Source organism: Vidua macroura, chromosome 4 (assembly GCF_024509145.1).
Source record: "Vidua macroura isolate BioBank_ID:100142 chromosome 4, ASM2450914v1, whole genome shotgun sequence".
Classification (NCBI taxonomy): Eukaryota; Metazoa; Chordata; class Aves; order Passeriformes; family Viduidae; genus Vidua; species Vidua macroura.
The window spans coordinates 26,951,486-26,967,408 of record NC_071574.1 but is presented as its reverse complement, the minus strand read 5'-3'; the positions used below and the strand labels follow the sequence as shown (position 1 = coordinate 26,967,408).

Here is a 15,923-nt window from a genome sequence, read left to right as displayed (position 1 = left end):
TTCTTTCAGGGTGAGGTGGATATCAACCAGCTGGTGTAGAGAGTTATGCATCTCACCAAAACAAAACCTATTTCAAAACTGCAGCCTCCAGGCTGTTTTTCTGTTACAAACAAGAAAAGCTGGGGCCTCCAGCCATGTTATTTTTAGCTGATTAATTCTGGATATGAAGGTATATGCCTCAGGGGCAGAAAGCACTCCAGTAAGGAGAAGCATGCTTTCAACTACCTCAGCTCCTTTAATATGGACTCTGGTGGGTAATACATTTTTAGACCTGTTCTGAAATAGATTTTATGAGTTCTTATTGACAGATTTTTTTTCTCATATTACCAGCAGAGCCCAAGCAATGCTCTATACACCTGAGTATTCACAAAATTCACATTCACTTCAGTGTAAGCATTAAGATTGCCCCTACCACTAGAGTATCTAAGGAAACTGCTACACTTATTTATTGAGCAGAGTGCTGAAAGTTGTTCTTTGCCCAAATACAGGAAAGAGATAGGGGGTTGGTCAAGTTACACAAAGGCAAGATAAAAATAACTTCATATGAAAAAGAAGTCAAGGGTTACCCAAACAGTATTTCTAATGCAATATTTGCATGTTTACCAGTGTGGGGTGTGATGTTTGTGCATCTGATAGTTTTGTTGCTGCTTTGGTACAGCAGAACCTTGACAGGCAGGATGTTCACATAAGATGCTGCTGGTACCCCAGCATCCTATGGAGCTCTTGCTCTTTCCATCACGGTATCAGTTAAACCACACATTGCTGAGGTGGCCTTTGGAAATCACAGCCCATCTCAGTGCCAGGAGATGCCAGGAGGAAGAATTTTATTTTTATTTTGGTGCATCATCGTAGTTCCACACGTAGTTCCAAGCTGTCCTTGTTGCACAGGACAGCTTCTGCAGTTTAGCTGAGAATAAGAATGCAGAAGGGCAGAAAGGGCGAGTAATTGCCCTTTAAATTGAGTACCAAGACACTTCACACCTCACTACAGCATCTTCCCCACTGTCCAGCCCTTTTAGGAAAAAGTTCCAAGGGGGTGCTCTGAGGGTACCTTTACACAATTTCTCTGGGTCTTGCATCTTTTTCTTGTGTGAGGGTACAGTTTAGCCCTCATTGATTCTCTAACTGGGATCATGGGTTGTCTTTTATAGACACCAGGAAGTTTTAGAATGATTGCCATCACTCTGTTACTGATAATTTCTCAAGAGTTCATGACTGGAGAAAGACAAGCTGTGAGCTAAAGTTAGATGTACTATAGAAAAAATTACTCTTTAAATGAGATAAAAACACTGTTGAGGCCACTCTTGGAGTACTGTGTCCAGTTGTGAGCTCCTCACTACAAGAAAGACATGGACATACTGGGTAGAATCCAAGTAAGGGCCTCAAAGCTGACCTCCAGAGGTGTCTTCTAAGTTCAAGCATTCTGTGATTCTATGAAAGAAAAAATAAATAAAAATATGTGGTCTTGATTTGAAAGCTAGCTGATGTGCAGGAGACAATTGTTTCTGCAACCTAGCACCTTTGCTGTCAATGCAATTAAAGAGAGACTACAACAGCAGTCAGGAAAGACATTAGCCATGGCCTGGTGAATGTAAAAAACATATGACTTGAGGGCTTAGCTTTATAGCTTCTTTCATTTTATCAGGTTGAAAAGCAGTCTCATTTAAATTGTTGCATTGAATGACACTGTCGAATGTTTGGTGTTCCCTTGCATTCATCATTCTTTGAATAGCAGTGTCATCATCTTCAGCCTCTTAAAAGGCCAGTTGTGCTTTTTGTTCATCTCCAAAACACTAACCTGTGGGGCTGAAGTGTACTTATACAGCATTTTACACTCCAGCTTTACTCTTAGAGCATTTTGCACTCTGGTTTTAATACACGCTTTTAGTTATAAATAAATAAATAAATAAATAAATAAATGTAAATAAATGGAAGAAAAATAGATAACTATACTTCCTAACAGAAATATTTTAAATTATTTTCATGCCAAGAATCAAAATCATTTTTTGGGATGAACACGTCTAAAATGAAACAGTATCTGAGTAGGGAAGAGCTATCAATCTACTCGTCTTCAAAAGTTAACAGCTCTTTGCTTCATAACTACTTTGAGCAGAGCATTTTTATTTTTTGTTTTGTGGTTTGGTTTTTCTTGTTTATTTTGGAGGGTTTATGTTAAGGCTCACTGGAATGATAAAAATATCTGCACATAAAGCCAGACTGCCAAGCCTACAAGACATTTCAGAGTGACAAAGGGAGGCTCCCTGGCATAAAGCTTGTTTAACTGTGCACTGGGAATGTTTATCAGGGCTAGGACAAGAGCAGCTTATGGGCTGTACATTTTCACTTCACCTTATTACTCCCTGATTCCTTGTAAAGACAAAGGAATAGAGGTCTAACATAGGGAAAGGAATATTTTCCCTGTTCTTCTGAACATTAGAAATTGAACGATAATCACTTCAAAACATAAAGGCACGAGGTCATTTCTGTGTTATCCTTCTAGGCTTGCCTTCAGTCTTACCCATTCCCAGAACTAGTTTCTGCACTTCAAGTATCTCTGCCTAGTACTTTCAGTACTGTAAGTGTAGTGCTGAGCATAGCAAAGGTGCATATCGGTCAGAAATGCTATTGCTGGTATGAATGGGGATTTACTATGACTAGGTGACAGGCTGAGGTTTTCACTTTCTTCCAAAGAAAATAATTTTTTTTGTTCCATTTTTGCGGTCTCCTTTTTGTCACAGCAGTAGCTCTCTGCATCCATAGCACTGATATGTAAACCTGGGAGGAAAGTGCAAGCTTGGAACTTCAACCTTTTGATTCGAGATTTAAGGCCCTGAAAGCATCAGCCAACAGCAGCTGTTGAAAATGAAGGGAACGGAAACAAGCGTGTTTGGGGCATGGGGATGAGGAGAAACAAGTGTATATTCATGGGTCCCTTCTGCTTCATTTTGTCAACTGGCAATTTTCTTCAAGAGCCTTTTAGGTCAATCCTTTAGGACACTCACACCTAATCTCCAACAGCTTCAAATCCTGACCACTCACATATCAAATGCCTGTGCCACTTTATCAGCCTCACAGCTACTGCAGTACAAAGGGGCCTTGAGAAGGGGCTGACACAAGTGACTATTTAATTCCCTGAGGGCTTAATGGTACCTAGCATTTTTTGCTCTGGCTTGGAAAATGCCTCACTAGAGTTTTGCTAGAACTTTGATGATTTTGGTTTGTTTTTTGAAACAGTCCAACTCTTGAGGAAATTAAAATGTAATTAATGATTCCATTACCTAATTTAGAAATACAGTGGAACTTGCTTTCACGGACAATCAGAGCTAATACATCTATGGTTAAATCTGCCTGCAGAATTAAGAAAGAGAGAAGTTCTTAATAGGAGACTTTTATGGAGGACTAGAAAATATGTCTTCTTGTGTATGGAAGAGCCTTTATCTTAATGTCTCTCTAGTTTTTGAGTAGAGGATTGGTTCATCATGTGTACTAAATTTGAACACTGTGAAAATTGTTCACTGAGTTTCTGATACAAATTACTCTTCCAAATTTGATTGCTATGTTAGCTATTGGATTTAACTTTTCCACATTTTTATACACTTAAATAGCAAAGGGCTTTTAGAAGGACCTAGTTGCAGACTTTAAAAAATCTTTCTTTGGCTGTCACTTTAATGTGCTTTGCCATGTCAGAAGTGTGATGCAGTTCTCTATTGTGAGGGTTATCAAAGGTATTTCTTGTGAAACTGAGATACACATCTGCAGAAGCTTTTTCATAATAAGCCATTAACTTTAGTTGTTTTACAATAAAGTCTAACCATTGCATTATTTTATCTAAAATGAATATCTGTTGGTTTTTTTCTTGTTTGCTTCTTTTCTTTATTTTTAAAATTGAAGATGGGAAAGAAGATTGAAAACAAGTGTTATTTGCTGATTGACTTATAAAAATAATTTATGACTCCTTAAGATGTAGAAGAGTAATATATTACCCATTGAACATACCTAAAATTTGGAACATTGATGTAATGCTGACAGTTCTTAAATTTTTTAAAACCACTTTTCAGCCACTTGTATGAATATAAAAAATGGATAAGCAAAGTATATTCAAAAAATTGAAAAGCTCTCTGTTTTTCCAAATTCTTCCATTTTTGAAACAGGCTTTTCTTATTTTTTCATTATCTGTCTTCTGTCTGAGACCAGAAGCACAAATGTCAAAATAAATTAAGATAAGCCTTTCTTGCAGCATTTCTAAGTTTTAGAGAAGAGGAAAGCATTGGCAGTCTTGCTGGGAAGACTGTGCTTTTAAGGTTAATTAGACAGATTTTAAGAAGCAGGAATCACAAATCTCCTTTCTGTTTAATGTGATATCTGTGTGTTTCCACCTTCTTCAGAAGAATAAATTCTTACCTTACATTGGTTAGAGTTAATCTACCCTAACTGACAAAATAAGTCATTTTAGTGCCCAGCTGCAGAGTACATCTTTGCAGAGTCTTTTAGAATTGTTTTTATCATTACTGACCCATTATGAGAAGGTTAATATATTTCATCATGTCTTTCTTAACTTCATCTTTTTTTCTTTTTCTTTGCCTTTAGGGTGAACCTGGTTTGCCTGGCATAGCAGGAGAGAAGGGAGAAGCAGGGCTCAAGGTCAGTATTGAAAATGAATTAAAAAAAGAAGCACAGAGTATGTGAGTGCATATGTAGATGACAGTTGTGCCTTCCAGCTTGGGTTTATATTCTGACTGGCTTTTAATGATCGGCTCCCTCCAGTGATCAGTGCTGTAAGAGGCTTTACACATCTCACCATAAAGAAGCATATTCTTCTGCGGTGCATGTATAATTCCGGTCAGTGGCACTGACGCATAGGCATCCACTGCCAACTGAATGCAATATGCCTGCAAGTGTTTGGGAATTCGGGGACCTTTTCAGAAAGGCTTTGTTTATGCCCCTTACAATGTGTTTCAGGCTTCTTTTCAAGAACTGCTGTGGTCAGTTCTTTGACAAATGTCAGGGTGAAGTCTTGAGGGCTGATCTTGCTATTATGGAAGTTAGCAACAAGCCTCATTAGGAGCATGTCTCAGCCTGTATTCGTTACATCAGAATGACTCTTTGCACTTTATTGTTACATAGTTTGTTCTGCTGTTTTAATATTGAACAGGTGAAATAGAGCATAAAGCTTATGATAACTTCATTTAAAAAAAACACGACATGTCCAAGATGATGGGATCTCTGGGCCTCTTGGAGGGGGTAATGCTAATTTCTAATCCCATCAGCTGCGAGTGAGCATTGCAGTTGTGCTCCTCAGCTGATTCTGTGCATCATGCTGCCACTGACAGACATGCAAGGCAGCCTCTTTACATTTACTGACTGGCTGCTTGTCCATCAGGAATGAAAACAAATCATTTGGGAGCATGACCTTTTCTTACTTTGTATACAGAAGAAGCCAAATTATGGCAGTTGATGCTTCATTCGTATTCACAGCTGTAGTCCCTGAGTTGCCTAGCGACTGCCAGCCATCAGAAGGGGCAAAGATAAGCCAGAGCGCAGCTCTGAGCCACAAATGCAGAGATGAGTTGTCAGGGTCAGGCTGGTGTGCAAAAGTGCTTTTGCAGTTTCTCAAGCACGTTTTAATTTTGAAAAAAATAATGGCTATAAGCCATCATTTTGTTACAGAGGTTGTTACAGAGAATATAAAGAATACTGAAGGCTCTTTACTCTGGACCAGTTATGAATTTGTTTGAGACATTTAAGGCATTTTCTCTCTCTTGAGGAACTTTCTGAGCTATTGACAGAATCCTAAGACTTTCCCTTCACATTCAGATTTTTTGTTTCCTTTGTTTGTTCCTGAAACAAGGAGAGCCACACATAGGAGCCACCTAGGTCCCTTCAGGCTGCTTCTCAAAGACATATGTCTCTTTGTCAGGGTCTAGGACAAAATAGAGCGAGAGATCTTCACATGTAAACCATTGAAGATTTTAAAAATAAAATGTTGAAGTTGTATTGTCCATTGAGATCTATTAAATTTACGTATTTTATTGTTCATTGGAGATTTTCTTGTTGTATTGTAACATCAGAGATATTGTCATCAGTAGTGACATAATTATTAGTAAGGATAGTAATACTAACATTAGTAATAACTAATGATAGTAAAGCTAACAGTTTGGTTTTTCCCTGAGTTAGTAACTTACGACTTCTTTGCTCCAATTATTTTCCTTAGGGTGACCCTGGAGAAAGAGGAGAAAAGGTGAGATGTTTCACTTCCTTTGTTGTGGTTCTCTTTTGGATAACTTGCTTGGAGAATCGCCAGTGCACTGATCCCAAGTTTAAAAATAAAAAACCACAGCTCCTATCTAGAACTTGAGTGGCACTGTGCAGCCTTTCCAAGGGTCAGATAATACCTGCTAATGGAAGTTATTGATCTGTGATTACTGCAGTGGGATTAGACACAGAGTGCAGTGATTGTGTGTTAAAGGCTGCTCAGCTGAACAATCAGGCAACTAATCCTCACTATAGTGAGTCTCAGAAAATAATGAGCCTGTCTGAATAAATTAGAGATCCACACATTTCTCATAACTTGGTTTTGATGCTCTGACACCTGTTTGGAATAAAACAATTAGGTAACAGAATGATAAAACTACATAGATTTTAAGTGATACCTGGATAACAAGCTCTCCATGTACTAAAAATAAAAATGGAATTCTCCATTTGTGTTTGGGTCATTTTAACTAAGAGCAAGGGAGTCTGTCCCCATGATCTCCAGTGATGCTGTCTGGAGAGGCATGATGGTGCTCTTGCAGTGAATTAGCAAGAAATTGCTTCTCTGATGTCCAGTCATACCAAGGCAAGACAAGGGGGTGGAACAAGCTCCATGCTGCAGAAGAGGAGTTCTGCTCTTCCAGGCATAGTGGCTGGTAGAAGCTGAGCTTCCTCATCTGCTCAGGGGCAGTTTGAGAAATAGCATAAGCCTTATTTTGGGTAGGAATCCATGCACAGCCTCATCTTTTGCAAGTATACTGAGCTTATATTTAAAAAGTAATTTGTTTGTACTGAGGTGCAATTTTCTCTTGAGAAATGTCTACTGGTGTCTTTGCAGCTGCAACTGAATTTCACTTCCAGATCCATATAAATCTGTGTAATAGCAACTGGAAACATGCTTTGCCAAGGCAATTAATTTCACATTTTCAAAAGCACACCATAAAAATAATCTAAGGAAGTCTTCAAATTGTGTACCCCACATGCAGAACTATGTAATCATAAAATATGCATAATGAAATAATTTCTTCTGTTAAAATGATATTTTTAAAGTACTTCAGTAATCCTTAGTTTGTTTTCAGACATAAAAGGAATAACAATGAATTTTAATATGTAGTGAATTTTTGTTACTTAAAACCATTCTATTTTTCCATAATTATCCTTCGTCTTTTTCTAAAAAGTGTGGTTACAGATCCCCTCAATATGCTTTATCATGTTAAATGAACTTGGGATGACATTCCTCACTGTTACTCTTCCATGTTTCATGTATGTTTCCTTAATTAAAGTGCTGGTAGATTGTTAGCTGGTTCCCATTATATCAGTGACTGTGATGTATAAATTGCTAAGTCCTCTCCAAATGTAATTTCGCATTAAGGTTTTCAGAACCATATGAGAGATACTGAATACTGTTATTTGAACAGTACTACTTGTTATCTGACCAAGGCCAGGAATGTGTTTTTAGTCTGCTTAGGCTCTATTTTTATTGATATTTTTGGCATTTTAAATACTTATTGCACTTTACATGAACCTCAAGTCCCACAGAAATTTTTAGCCTGTATTCTTAACATAAAAATTATATAACATATTTGATGTAGTCTGGACTTTTATGGTTACATGACTAGGTGGAAATTAGGTCTTTTTATAGATAAATATTGTGAAATTTTTATTTAAAAATTTTGGGCATTTTTAAAGTAGAAAAGGTGCTATTTGAATGTCACTTTTTAACAAAAACAGTGCATAGAATTTATGTAGGAATAAAGTCATTTGGTAGCTCCTTGAAGGAGTGACCTTTAGTGAATTTTTTTTAGTTTGTGAATCATTCATGAAGGACCTCAGTCTCAGAGAGTATATGCTATAAATTACTTGAGAATCTCAGTAAAAACTACTGGGATTGTCTAACTGTCATCTGAATTTTATTAGATGCATCTAGGTGAATGTGTCTGTGTTGGGAAGAAAAATGTATTTGTAATTTAAAGTGCTGAATCATCATGAAATCATTAAATCATTCCTTCCTTGCTAAACTGCAGTGAACTGAGAAAGATGGTAGATTATACCAGCAGGTATTTTGATGCTTTGTGGTGGGGGTTTTTCACAGGTCTGTGAAAGGATCGCAGTTATAGTGAAGTCTGTGTAAGACATAGCCACTTCCTGACCGTGTCATAGAGACTGACCCTGTGATTAACAAAATCAGCTTGTGTTGTTAATCATGTTGGAATGCTGACTCTTCTCTGCATACCGTGTGCTTACAGAAAATCATTAAAATATAATGTGTGTTTCAATTATAGGGGGATGCTGGTGAGAATGGACTGAAGGGTGACACAGGAGAAAAGGTAACAACACTTCTTAGAAGAGAAGAAAATGTGTGCCTTAGGCATGCTTATAGTATAACCAAATAATGAAAATAATAATTTCTTCAAAATAAAAATGCATTTTGAGCTGAGTTTTTTTTAAAGGTGAGTGATTTGACTGAGTTCATTCTTATGAACAGAAAAAATTTCACTATTCCGTCCAGCTGAGCATAAGATTTCTTACTTTATACAGCAGTAGCCCTCGTACAGAATATATCAGCATGGTTCTAGCTAGCACTCCTCTTTGTTGAAATTTGCATCATGCAGAAGCTTTGGTCACAACCTGCCAGTTGGAACTGCCCTTTGAATTACAGCTGTGTTTTCTGGTATACCCTTTATCTTTTCCCCTTCTGTGTTTCCATCAAAGAGTGGGACCAAACCAATATGGGACAAAAATTACAGTTTCATGATAGGCAACTTCCCTCCCAAATTAGCAGCTGGAAAATCAAGAGTTGACAATAAACATACTTTAAATCTTTATTCCAAGTGACATCAACAATAACCTCACTTTATACCTTCTTAGTTCATTGTTGCAAAGTACCAAGATGTTGTAGAAATCACCAAAAAAAACTAGATCTTTTCAAAATTTTTATTTTCCAGAGTTTTATGTGAGACTCATGCTCAGAAAATTGAACTGGAGTTTTCAGTGTGGTTTCCTTACACAAGCCAGTCTTTAGCAGTCAGGGAAAAGGCTGTGTTGGACATGAGAAAGGGTCAGGCCTATTGATCTCTTCTGGCCATCATTTTTGAACTCATATGCATCTAAAAAACATTTAATGACTACACTTGGGCAGAAACATAAGCACTTCTTCTTGTACCCCTGCATGCGTAAGGCTTAACCAAATTACAGCATTTCAGTTCAAGGAGAAATTTATGATGGATTCATCAAGCTGGTAAGGAATGCATGCAAATCCCTCAGGAGCTATCATTTGGGTACAGTAAATCTGTACTTTGAAGAGCACAAGGTTTTTAAGGCATATTCTAAAATCAGCAATTAAAAGTAGACATTAGATTTAAGAACAGTCAAATTACTTGATTTTTGGAATTAATTTAGATAATACTTTATTTGCAGTCATGCTTATTAATATAGATGGAAGTCTTAAGAACCTTATTTACTTACTTACACGATGTATGCTGGTAACATAATCTTGATCCACTCTTACGGGATTTAAGAATATAATCTGCTACAAGTCTGAATTGAGATTGTTGTTCAGATAGATAGTTCTACAACAAGTAAATGGTAAGTTTGTAATCTCTCTGGGAAGCCTAGTGCAGCTTCACCTGTTGCTTTTCTTCTTCATTAGCCTTGAGGTTGAGTTTGCATCCACAAGGATGCCCATATTGCCCTGTGATCAGCAGCATGCACATCCCCGTTTGGGATCTTTTTTGAGGAAAGAAAAAAGTTCTCTCCTTCTTTCAGTGGGAGATACTTTCTGCACATGTATGAAGTTTTAAATACTGCTGTGTGAACTTTCAGCACTTAGGCAGTCGAGTTGGGATCAACTTGTGGAAAGTAGAGGTTCTCTGGAGACTTCTTATATTGCTATATCTGAAGAAATTTCAAGACACCTCCTGAAATTCATAATGCAGAAGTCTCCCATCTCTTCTAGGTTTCATATTATTTTCAGAGATGGGTGGTGACATGAGAATATATTCTATTTATTTGGAGTGCACTGCTTTAGCTGTAATGGGTTAGAGTCGTCTGCATTCGTTTTTGCCAGATTTTCCAGAGTTGTGACTTCATTGACTTTCAGTATTTTTCTTCTTTTCCCCTGCCTACAAGACAATCTGCCACCCAGAAGAAATGATACAGTTCTTAGAGGAGAGCTGCAGCTTAAAGTTTCTGATAGGTAGCTTTGCAAACACCACTTTCTAGAGAGATTATGAGGGTGATTTTTGACAGATAATTTAGGAGTATGCATTAAACTTGGTGTCATTACATTACACTTGAGCTGCTTAACAGGGTTTGTATTCTTGCCTGTACTTCAGCATAGGAGGAAGTTTTTGCTCAGGAGGTTTAATCCATACTCCATAAAACTTAAAAACATTCCTTTGAAAGCTTAAATAGAATTTCTGTGAGGTAAATAATAAATTTTTATTCATCTGGGACAGAGTGAGATGCCACATGACAACAGATCCAGACTTGGTTTAGGAGCAGGTTCCTGTTTTGTGAAAAAAATGTACCTTTGTTTACTGAACTGCTGTACCTAGTGACACTCAAAAATATGGACTCGGGTCCTTAATTCTTGACCTGAGACTTTAGAATTAAAATGTCTTTGTTGAATTGTTGAAGATTGTGTCAATGCCAAGCTTGAGTTCTTGTTTCTGTTCTTCTACTGTAGCCTTGGTTCCTAGAAACTACCAAGGATCTTCTTTCTTTGTACATGTTCCCTTTTTAAAGTTTCTTCATTAGCAAACTGTCTTGACTCAGTAGTGAACTGTGAACATACTGTACCATAATTTTTTCTTTGATCTAATTTTTATTCTTGCATGAAGGTGGATTATAAATATTTTGTGTCTTATCTTCTCCATATCCATCATTGCCCTTTGAAATATTTAACCATTTAATGTGTCTTGCTAGTTGCTGTTGCCCTTTATAGCTATAAAAGTTTCTTGAGGCTTTCAGGTATACGTGCTTGTAAGGGATATTAGCAGTGTCACCCATGCATGTCTATTAAAATGAGGCAGCTCGGGTTTCCATGCATGTATCAATCTCATAATACTGATTTTTGTGTTTTCTTCACTCACTGCAAGCTGCAGTGTATTCCTATTCTTCAGAGGTCAATGAGCATGTTAACCAGTACAATTTAATTTTATAGGACCATACCAAAAAGATACCATGCCCAAACCAGCTGTAAAGCTATGGCATTCACAGAAACATCAGAAATGGGTATCCTCTATTTGTATTTTGTACAAATAATATTAAACATTTATACTCTGCTCATACATCTCCGCAGTGTATTACAGTGCTGGCTTCTATCCTGACTATGTAAATCACACGCAGGCTGCTCAGGAGCTTGAAGTTGCTGCTATGTAAAACTTGCTGCTTTCAGTGAGCAATGTACATTTGTTCTGCATAACGAATAATTAAACAATTTTTCAAATAGAAGCACGCTAGTCATCTTCAATAGTATATAGCCTAACTAGCAAACTTTTCATTAGGTTTTTTTTTCCCCTTTGGCATATTGTTCAAGAAAAAAAAAAAAAAAAACCAAAAAACAAAACAAACCTGATCCTCTGTCCTGTGCATATCAGTGCCTATGAAATCCAGTCAACCCAGCAAAATGTAGACAAATCTTTTTGAATGCTAGATGCACTCTCAGAACAGAGACCTTTCCTGAATATGTAAATTACCAGAACTGTCTCATCCTGTAAAGTATAGCCTTTCATGCATTAATCTGTCCATTTAAATACACTGGAGTGTTGAGGAAATAAAACTATGACCTGTCCTGATGGTGATAAACTCATAGGTCAATGGTTTGTTTTTTTTTTTTCCAATGTGAATCTCCCTTAGCACAAAAAATGTTGTCAGTTGAGTCCCGACACTTGCCATCTATAAAATTAGGTCAAATGATCGCTTATATTCTTTGTAAATAACAGTGAATTATTTTTAATGTAGGTCAGCAATTTAGAGATGTCAAAGTATGTCCCATATTCTGGCTGTGTGAAGTACATTTATACAACATCTGCCATTATTAGATCTACATTATTAGTTGTGAAATTTGAAGTTAACTATAATAGGTGTTTGGGTGAGTGAAGCTAAATCTCTCTCTACGTGGTCTTGGAAACAACACCGCTGCTTTTCTGAACCACACTGATGTAATTAATTAGTTAAATGCCTATTTAGTAGCACAGAAAATAGGCAGTCTTGCTATGCAGTTATTTTACTATATAATGTTGCTATACTCTTACATGATTTATGTGTTTCCTGGAAAATTGTTTATGTAGTAAGAGTGATTATTTCTTGTGGATTTTATCAGGGTGACCCTGGCTCTTCTGCAGCTGGAATTAAGGTAATGGAGTTCTAAAGAAGTTGTGCTGGGAGAAGAGGGGTGGTTGTTCCATTCACTGTGTTACTTTACAGTGTCACAGACATTTTGGGTATCATTTATGTTATGGTTTTCCACAGCTCCATCTTTAATTCATTTTCTCAGATCTCATGTCTTCATCTGTTTTCTTTTAGGGTGAACCTGGTGAATCTGGGCGGCCTGGACAAAAGGTACTACTTGGAAATGTTCAGTTTTCCTTTTCTGCTGGATTTGTGATAAATGATGTTACATCTGTGTTACCAGTGGCACTTACCTGCACTGGGATGAGTCCGAGGCAGTACAATTTAACAGCCCAAGGCTGTACACATTTGGTCTATGTTTATTTTGTATTTTAGAAAGGCACAGGAATGATGATACTCATTAACATGAAAAGCAATTTTGACTAACCCACCTTCCCTTTTAGCCCCAGCATACTTCTTGCATCAAAAGCTTACTCCATTGAGCTGGTGAGACTAACAAAGAATGGCTCTGCTCCTTGGGTCATCACAAGCTAACTCTGCATGTTTGACTATTAATCTTCAAACTGTGGTACACTGTTAGATCTTATCAGGAAGAAAATAAATACTGGTTAGAATCCCTTTCACATACACCTGTGATGGAAATCAAACCATCAGTGGCATGCAGTGTGTTTGGAAGGACACAGACCAGGTAATGCTGTTCTGTTCTTCCCTCCAGTGTAAGAAATTCCCCTGGGTGCTGTGTGGCTGAGGATGCTTCTGCAAGGAAAGGTCTTGAAGGAGTTACAATAACTGTACTGCACGAGGCCCTGTGAAGCTGGGGAATGTGCTCTTTGAATGCACAGTACATCAAACACATCAAATGCTGTGCCTTCAGCTGCCTTTTGTGAGAGTAGGGGGCAGGTCCTGCAGGGAGAGCAAAGAGACAATGAGAGAACTGGATTTGTGCATTGCAATATTTAGTTTCCCTCTGGAGCCATTGGCACTGTTCTTGCCTCTTACAACATTGAAAATTTTCCACTGCACACTGCTGCCAGAGTCAAAGAGAGTCCTTCTGTCAGTTGAGATATTCCAGACAGACAGTCAAGAGCTAAAATTCTATATAGTGGATGACAAGACAACCATTTTCTAATAATCAAGATATTTTGGTGACTAAGCAAAACCCCAAACCACATGTAAGTAAGAAATAAATAAGACATTAGGTATTTTTATTTAAGAAATTATAACTCTCATCAGAGACTAAATAAGACTATTACGGTGGCAAATGCAGTTCCTTAGTAAAGTGCAGTTTTAATTAGGAAAGGTAATCAAAGTAGTTTAAAGCTATCTAATCCACAGAATCATTCAGTGTGTGAATTCTGCAGTGTATGCTTTGCTTGGCTAATAAACTAGAAAATGCACTTAAGCACCTGTGGAGATTCAGACTCTCATTAAGTGGCTGCCATGGAGGTAAAACTAGCAGTGATTTATCAGCAGGCTTCTGGTTCGCAGTCTCGGGCACTCAGATTTTATGTAATTCAAGCAACATGGATGAGTGAGAGGTATGCAGTTCAGACTTGCTGCATTCTCACCTTCTTTTTGACACCAGACAGGGGTTAGTGTCTTCCTTTCATTCACCTCATGATTTCCTAGTGTGTCACAACTCCTGTCCCAGCTTCAACCATCAGCTTCCACAACATGCCCAGTCAGCATGCCTCCTCCAGCCAGGTGTGCCATATCTACTGCCCTGCACCTCTGCTTAGCAGGGACTTTTTCACACCACCAGAGGTTGTGGGAGGCTCTTTTTCCAGGTGGAGGCATGTCTCTGCCATCCACATCATCTCAGTGCTTTTCTTCTTCTCTGTGTGCCATTCATATTTCTTTCCTATGTCTTCTTTTCTTCCTTATATTTTTCTTTTTATCTTCTTCTAGTTGTCCCTTATCCATCTTCAAAGGACAAATATGCGTTGAGCTGCCCACCCAAATACTATTTGCATGAAATGAAATGTGACAATATTTCAGCAGTCTGACAAGGCTGTTGTGGGCAACATCGTGTGCTGAGGTGACAGAATGAGCTGCTCTGCCATTATGTAATAGAGTTAGTATACAGCTTTGGTTTCTTTAAAAATCATTCTTCTCATAAATCATGCTTGGAATTTTTATATTAGGAAAGGTCCAAAAAAGTAAATACTCTGCATCCATCTATAATGCTAGCTGTATTTAAGAAATAATGATTGATTGATTGATTGATGTATCTTTTAGGGGCATTTTAATTGTTTTAGATTACTGTGGCTCTGAACTGGCTTTGGTGGATCCTTTCTGCTTATTATGTGTGAGTGTAGGGGGGTTAGATCTGTCCCAAGGCTAGAGAGTAACCTACTGCAGCAACACTAATATAATGTCAATTATAAATATTCCAGTTCTGTGCTTGCAAGTGAAATGTAGTGCTTCCACAAGTAGGTGGATAAAGTTGATTGTCGTAGTGCTGTATGTATGGCTGCTCATGCAAAGAGTGGAAAGACAGAGTAGGGGGTTGGAGTTAAAATTTTGTTAGTAAAGTGGAACATTATTCTTTTTCAAGAGTAAAAACCTATTTTCTGCTTTAGAAAGTGATAGTCAACACACCAAAAAGTGGCATCCTAGCCTCTATTCTTTCATCTGATTGTGTATGTAATATTTTGAGACTGGAATCTTTCCTGTGCATTTAGGCAGTTTGAACAGTTAGAAGTTCGGAGAAACTAAAACAGACAAAGAAGCTGTTATCAGATCCTTCTATACCACTTAAAAATCATTCCATTTGGTGAAGTGATTTGCAGACCCTCTATTGTGTTTTTCATTTTGTTGCAGAGTGTAGTTTTGTTATGAATGCTTCAAGTCTATGTAATATCTTATCTCTGCCTCAAAGAAGTGTCTCTGAGTAGTGCAGTTTGATGGACAGCTGTGTCATGTTGTAGGTGTGTTTATGTTTGTGTGTGTATGCCTGAGTGTATGGATGTAGTAAGCGTGTGTGTACACAGGCACATAAAATATTTTAATAGCACAACCTGTAGGTATCAGCCCAAACCGCAGAGTTGAAGTCTGGATTTCTGTAAAGCCTCATGAGTGTAAAAAAATCTGGACTATAGTTCAATTCATTATAAAGGTAAAAGTTGGCTTTGGAGTTCAAACCTGAGCTTTCAGAAAGTTCAGGCAATTTCAGATCCAAGGTGCTGGTTAGAATCCATCTCTGTATTAAAATAAAATCCCCAGCCTTTAAAATAATGCTTTATTCACATGTTATTGCTTTTTCTTTTTTTCTGTTCATCATCTTTATTTCCCTAGACAGCATCTTTCCATTTAGCTGA

The 15,923-nt window shown here is 37.6% G+C and overlaps 1 protein-coding gene across 1 annotated transcript in view; it reads left to right on the top strand.

Annotated features, from left to right (window-relative positions):
• Positions 1-15,923, top strand: part of COL25A1 (collagen type XXV alpha 1 chain) — a 297,981-nt gene that overhangs the window by 235,270 nt on the left and 46,788 nt on the right. Inside the window, exons 13-17 of the mRNA XM_053976587.1 lie at positions 4,588-4,641; positions 6,212-6,238; positions 8,532-8,576; positions 12,575-12,607; positions 12,778-12,813. Of these exons, the coding sequence (XP_053832562.1) occupies positions 4,588-4,641; positions 6,212-6,238; positions 8,532-8,576; positions 12,575-12,607; positions 12,778-12,813 (195 nt within the window). The remainder of the gene's footprint in view (positions 1-4,587; positions 4,642-6,211; positions 6,239-8,531; positions 8,577-12,574; positions 12,608-12,777; positions 12,814-15,923) is intronic.